The 7,518-nt window shown below is 38.5% G+C and overlaps 1 protein-coding gene across 1 annotated transcript; it reads right to left on the reverse strand.

Annotated features, from left to right (window-relative positions):
• Nucleotides 1-436: 436 nt before the first annotated feature.
• Nucleotides 437-3,484, reverse strand: LOC132061950 (uncharacterized). The gene is made up of 5 exons (XM_059454624.1): nt 3,191-3,484; nt 2,454-3,011; nt 1,490-2,318; nt 971-1,187; nt 437-863 (listed from the first exon to the last, which is right to left on the reverse strand). Exons 1-5 carry the CDS (start codon nt 3,482-3,484, stop codon nt 437-439), a joined length of 2,325 nt encoding a protein of 774 aa, XP_059310607.1.
• Between the last annotated feature and the right edge of the window lie 4,034 nt (nt 3,485-7,518).

The following is a 7,518-nucleotide window of genomic DNA, read 5'->3' on the forward strand; positions in this document are numbered from 1 at the left end:
AAATGAAAAAAGAAATCTTAAAAGGAACTCCCTTGAGCCACAGAAACTTATAATCTTCAAGTACTTCACCTCTATGTCTCAGCATATCCCAAGAACTGTTAAGAGTAAACTTGCCTGTACTATTTGGCATCCACCATGGCTTGTCCCATGTCCCTTGTAACTGTTCAATATGAATCTCTTCTCTAATATGCTCAATTATCTCATTTGGAAAGATTTGCTGCAATAACTGGTTTTTCCATTTCCCATCCTCTATTAATTCAGCAACCTCCACAATATTCTCATTGATGCAGAAATTGGCTGGCACCGCATGATATAAAACTCCTAATTTTGTCCAATTTTGATGCCACACATTTGTGGTACCTGCTTTAACTTGCCACCGTATTTCATGTTCAACCTCATCTCTAATTTCAAGCATCTTTTTCCAAACTTGAGTCCCTCATTTCCACTGTACCAAGATAGGCATCTCTTTCTTACAATATTTATTCCACATATAATTAGCCCACAATGAATTTGAAGTTCTAAACCTCCACCAAAGCTTAGCAAACAGAGCATTAGACACATCAAAAAGAGATTTAAAACCTAGACCCCCTTCTTGGATTGGAAGACACACATCCTTCCATGCAATCCAATGTCTACTTCTTCCTTCAGCTTTGTTACTCCAAAAATATCTGGCAAAAATCTTATATAGTTCATTTAAAACACATTTAGGAGGTGCCAGTACTGATAATAAATGTACTGGCATGGTCTGGAGTACACTTCTAATCAGGACTGCTTTACCACCAAAAGAGAGGATTTTACCTTTCCATGAGTGCAATCTACCTTTAACTTTCTTAATTAAACCTGAGTAGTACTCCTTTCTTTTCCTAGCATGGAAAATAGGACATCCAAGGTAAGTTAAAGAAATTGGCCCCTGGAGAAACCTGTAATCTCTCCCACTGATTGAATGATTTCATTGCCCACTTTAGCATACATGTAATAAGAGCTCATATCTTTGTTTATTAGCTGACCAGAAGTTACCTCATAATTCTGCCGTGACTTTCTTAAGAGATTCTGAATAGGCTGAAGTAAGATGATTGAATCATCAGCATATGCCAAATGGTTTAGAGGCCTGGACCATTTTGGCATACCATACCCAACATACCCTGGATCCTCAAATAATGAATTAAGAGCTCTAGACAAAACCTCAGCTGCAATTAAGAACAATATTGGAGACAAAGGATCTCCTGCTTAACCCCTCTAGATGACTTAAAGAAACCAATTGCTTGCCCATTTAACAATATTGAGTACCAGTTATTGGAAATTAATCCCTAGATGAGATTAATGAAATGTTCTGCAAATCCCATGCTCCTAAGAACATGCAACAAATATTTTCAAGACACTCTATCATAGGCCTTAGCCATATCCAACTTTATAACGACATTAGCTGGCTTCCCCCTTATTCTAATATCTGAGACAATCTCTTGAGTAAGAAGAATATTTTCAAATATACTTCGGCCCTTCACAAACCCAGATTGATTAGAAGAGATCAAACTAGGTATCACTTTTTCCATTCTCCCATGAATTACCCTTGAGATAACCTTATTAATGAAATTTGAAAGACTAATAGGTCTTAAATCTGAGAATGATTGAACATGATGTTTTTTAGGAATGAGCACCAGATTAGTGTGAGTGACAGACTTTGGGAGCTCTGTACCATCAAAAAAAGATAGTAACACATCATCACCAATAATCTCCCAACACTGCTGATAAAACAACCCTGTAAAACCATCTGGCCCACTAGCACTATCCCCACTAAGTGCAAAAACTGCTTGTTTGACTTCCTCTTTGGAAGCATAAGCACAAAGCTCCATGTTTTGGTAATGGGAAAACATAGAATGAATATGCTTTAGCAAGTCAAAATCAGAATGTCCAGCCTCCTGAGTAAATTGATTCTGAAAAAATCTTACAGCTTCTTTAGATATTTGTTCCATATTATCTAGCCAATTCCCACTATCATCAGAAATTCCTTTGATCATTAAGTTCCTCCTTTTTCCATTGACATAGTTATGGAAAAAAGCAGTATTTCTGTCTCCTTCAGTGTACCATGAAAATCCTGCCTTCTGTTTCCAATATTGTTCCTCTATATTCAGATATTGTTTCATCTCAGCTTGAGCCTTCTGAAGAACAATTCTATTCACTATACTTGGGTCCTCTTCAAATAGAGCTTCTTTCACCTTCACTACCTCCTCTCTTATTGCTAGTTGTTGAAAAATATCCCCAAAAGTTTCTCTGCTCCAAAATGATAACACCCCTTTAAGCTTTTTTAGCTTAAGCTTAAACTTCAAATATGGAGAACCATTTACTTCAGAGCTCTAATTCTGGGAAACCATCTCCTTAAAAGATTCATGTTTAACCTAAAAATTAAGAAATCTGAAAGGCTTGCTGGTAACAGCATTTCCATCCCCATAAGATACCATCAAAGGGGTATGATCTGATTCAATTCTGGATAAATGTTCCACCTCTATATTTGCAAACATATTCTGGAATTGTTGATTCACCACCACTCTATCAAGCCTCTTAAATATACAATCTCCAGTTGTCCTTCCATTCCACCAAGTGTATGGACTCCCTTTAAACCCCATATCAAACAAATCACATGAATTAATGCAGAATGCAAAATCTTCACATTCATTCAGAGTAACTGGCAGACCCCCTAACTTTTCCTCTTCAGAAAGAATGACATTAAAATCTCCACCTACCAACCAGAGCTGGTCTATAGAACTTGCTAAATGATATAAATTATCCCATAACTTCAATCTTTCACCAGCATCACACTTGGCATAGAAAAAAGTTGTAATAATGTCTGTATCAAAGTCCGGATGGTTTAATTTCAGAGTTATTTGCTGATCAGTATTCATTATTATTTCCCATTGAACTGCTGCATCTATAAACACCCATATCTTTCCATTACAATTAGCAAAAGCCTCCTTCATCCCCAATCTTCTCTTGTACTTCTGTATATGTCTGCAATTCTGAAATGGTTTCATCAAAGCCACAATACAACATTTATATTATCTTTGTAGTATGACTAATCTTTGAAAAGCCTTTTGAGTATTTACTGATCTAATATTCCATATTAAGGCCTTCATCATCATCATTTATGTTTTGAGCCTTCCCCCTTCCTTGTTGAAGTCCTCTTGGATTGAATCACCTCTTGACTCTTAGCCTTCTTACCACTTTTGCCAAGCTTTTTTGGTGATAAATCTGTTGCCCTTGTCATCTTGTGAATAATATTGATGTTATGTTCAGTATCTTTCTCCTCTCCTTGTGCAGGAAATTCCTCTGATGCCTTTTGAATCTCCTTTTTTGAAACTTTGTGTGATACTATATCATGTAACTTAGCATTTGGGGATGTGTTCTCTTTTTCCTCTGACAACATCTTATTTTTTGCATTTACAGGAGACTTTTCACTAGACTTGGAGCTTGCACTGCTAGAATCCTCCATTGTTGTAAATAAAGTGTCACACCCCAACTTTTAATAGGATATGATGGGCACCCGACCTTTACTTAGGGCCGAGCGAACCCGCTGGTTCTCGTTATACTCATAAATCTTACTGGACTCTTAAATCATGAAATGAGTGCATAATGAAAGCTTTTCAAAATAAAACTTTTCGTCTTTCCCAAATCAAGTAAAATCTGTAATCATATGAAATTTGTAACATAATGCATAATGATACATCGGCTTACAGACGCTTACACAAGATTGACATGTTATATATGTGACTCGTACGCAAAGTCTCTAACATAAATCAAGATACCATAACATATATACTCGAATCGGCAACACTCCGGAAGGAAATGGAGCTCGCCAATCCAGTGGAACATCTTCACTAATATCCTCTGCTAAATACGTATACACTGCGTGGCATGAAACGCGGCGTCCACAAAGGGACGTTAGTACGAATAATGTACCGAGTATGTAAGGCATGAATAACAACATAATATAGATATGGAAGGTAACATGGAATAAGAGAGATAACTTTTGTATATCCGGATGCCTCGTAAGGTGGATGTCATGCGTACTCGAACTTTTTAAAAAAAAACCTTTTCTTACATACATATATATATAATATCATCATCATAACGTACTCGGCCTTTTCGGGACTCGGTGTGTAACGTGCCGGCCACTTTCGGGACTCGGTGTGTAACGTACCCGGCCACTTCGGGACTCGGTGTGTAATACCCACTGATCGGTGGTTGCCTGATAGGTCCGTACCCCGACTATAGCGCGGCTCGGTGTAGTAAAATACATACATATATATATATAGAACATGCATGAGAGCCAAATAAAAGCTACGACTCTATCGGAGTGACGTAAGGTCGGTAACCTCCGATTTATATTATGGAGCAATCATCATCGCTATTGTCACGACCCAACCCCGTAGGCCGTGACTAGTGCCCGAGTTGGGCACCCAAACGCATTCGTCAAACCCGAGTCACACACAGCTGGCTTATGCCGTACAAATATCAAACGCTACTTCAAACACATCTCAAACTCGTACACATATATATACATATATCGAAAGCCGATAAGGTTATCCGGCGCGCGCCCCCAAAACATATAATATACAAACACACACCGTACGGGTAGGCACACAACCCACATATACATCTACGGCCTCTAAACAAACCAACAGTAATCATATGACGGGCAGGGCCCCGCCGTACCCCTGAACACACACATATATATGCAACGAACGAGTATATACCAAGATATAGGCTCCGGGATAAAAGGAGCACTCCAACACAGCAGAACAGATCTCCTAAACTGGCGGACCGCCAAACTGGTCGTCTGTACCTGCGGGCATGAAACGCAGCCCCCGAAGAAAGGGGGTCAGTACGAAATATGTACTGAGTATGCAAAGCAGGAAATACAGTAAATAAATCGGAGTCACACTCGAAACAGGAGTACCGAAAGTAAGTACATTTCCAAAATGCCAAATGTTTATTTTCAAAATAGAAAGCATGCAAAAGTAATACGTAAAATATGGTCGCCCGCTCGTCAATGGCGCCACAACACAAGATAACACCGAGAAGGTTTCAAATCTCCGTACAACCCCAAAACGCAACACATCATCACAACACATCATAAGCCATATCACAAAGATAACTCCATAAACGGAACCCGGCCCTATGGCGAGGTCTCGGGAACCGTAACACAAGATAACACCGGAATATATCATAGTGCGCACGACAACAAAACCGGCCGGGAACCGGCGAACGATATACCAACAACCGCACGAGCAGAGTCGTGAGTGACCATATGCATAAAATCATTATCATAGGTTCAAAAAGTAAGTAAAATGACCGTACTTGGGAATCGGGAAAATCGTCATACCAAACTCTCTCAAACGGCATCATAAAGGTACAAAGGAAGGTCGCGGGACCCACGGACGAGTGTCAACCCGAGCCGGGCCCGCCTATGGAAAACAAACTCATCACACGTCATACAACCTCCCACGACGATATCGAGGCAATCCGAGCCCTTAGCCGGAAGTTATGAGCGTTCGTAGTTTCAACGTCGTTAAAAATGGAACTCTTTTTGAAAACCAAGTTTTTATGCAACTTTAAAAATCAATTTTTCCAACAACATCAAAACCAATATTTTCCCACATCAACATACGAGTACCAAAAGATAAACGCGAATCATAGACATGCTCGGATTGTAAGAATGGAATTTCCGAGGCTAGTATCGTAGCCTATATTCAACTAAGACATGCCAAAAGAAAGAAGAGTTAAGCTTTACATACCTCGCTTGCACACAACGGTAATCCAAATCAAACTTATATCTCGAACTCTCCAAGATCTACATAACATCAATAAATACCAACGTCAACCATAAGCACTTAAAAGCTCATTTCCAACTAGCACATAATCCTACGGAAAATTCACAAAGACTTCCTTTATAAATGGACCAACCCCGAGAATTCAACTCGGCCAAATTCAACAACACAACAAACCAACAATCATTCCAACAATATCCACAATTAATTCGAAACGCATTCGAACATTAAAATCCTTCTCCACACATTCCAACAATATTCCAATTATGCTTACTACGACTACACACTTACAAACCAACATGTAATCAAACTAACGCATATTCAATTATCAATCCAAAACCACTCAAACAACATTCAAGAACTCTTTAAACAATACACACAATATTTCCAACAATCCAACAAACTCCCCATTCCACCCGAAATGGTCCCCAAACCCGAGAACCTCAACTCTAACACATTTCTCGGTTTCAAATCATGATTCGCCCCAACAATCCATACTCTAACCATGTCATTTCCATAAATATAAAAATCACACTAAACGCACAAAATCTTCCCAAAACAGCCCACACACTTACAATACCAATTCGAATCATTAAACTCTTATTTCCAACATAGAATCCTCATAGCAATAACAACCAAAATTCCAAGGAAACTTAATTCATTTCTTGACATACACAAGAGGCCATATTCGGCCAACCTCACATACATACATATTAATGATTTTCATTTGTTTCAACACTCCACAATAGCCAAACATGCTACATAAAACTCATACACCAACTTTAACACAACACACACATACACGGTCAAACCACCATACACACGGCTTCAACTTCAAATACAAAACTTTCATGAATTTCATCCATAACAACATACAACAACACACATGAACCTTTCATAACTCATAAAAACAAGATTAAACTTACCTTTCTTCACAAATCCTCAACTTGTCCAAAGTTGGTCAAGGATGAAAACGAACAATCCAACGCTTGAAACAACACCTCCACGTTACTAAGCACCCTCAAATTAGTAGATTTGCTTAGGAGAAATAATTTTGGGAAGGCTTGATCTTGGTCTTGGTTTTTCCTTTTCTTGGCCGAATAGGTGGTTGCTCTCTAATGTTCTTGGTTTTTTTTTCTAAGTCTTGAAAAGATGATGGAATGATCCCTCTAAGCTTCCTTATATTACAACTAATAGCCAACCATGTGGCCATGGCCCACTCCTAAGGTGGCCGGCCACATGGCTCCTTTTGTTTCCTCAATTTCTTTCAATAATTGACATCTTCCACAAATTCCACCTTTGGTCCCGAACTTTCTTAAATGTTTCCTTACCAATAACATCATACATACTTAGGTCTTACGACAAAATCGAAGGTCACACGTCTCGACTTCATACCCCGGAATGGTCTTAACCCTAACTTATCATAGTTAACCCGAATCGTCCCGTCGTTCAAAATACGGGATGTAACAGCTATATCTCACCTTGAAGGAACAATTATTATAAGGTGAGATCAACAACAATAAATAAAATTGACATAATCATGAAATAAGCTCAATAATCTCATAGAATCATTGATCTCATAACTTGAGACTTTTAACCATAAGATTGTCATCATCATAACCCTCATAGAAAATATTCTCATCTTTGATATCATATTATCATCGTAAAAACATGTTCATCGTTGTTATCATAAGAG

Source organism: Lycium ferocissimum, chromosome 7, assembly GCF_029784015.1.
Source record: "Lycium ferocissimum isolate CSIRO_LF1 chromosome 7, AGI_CSIRO_Lferr_CH_V1, whole genome shotgun sequence".
NCBI lineage: Eukaryota > Viridiplantae > Streptophyta > Magnoliopsida > Solanales > Solanaceae > Lycium > Lycium ferocissimum.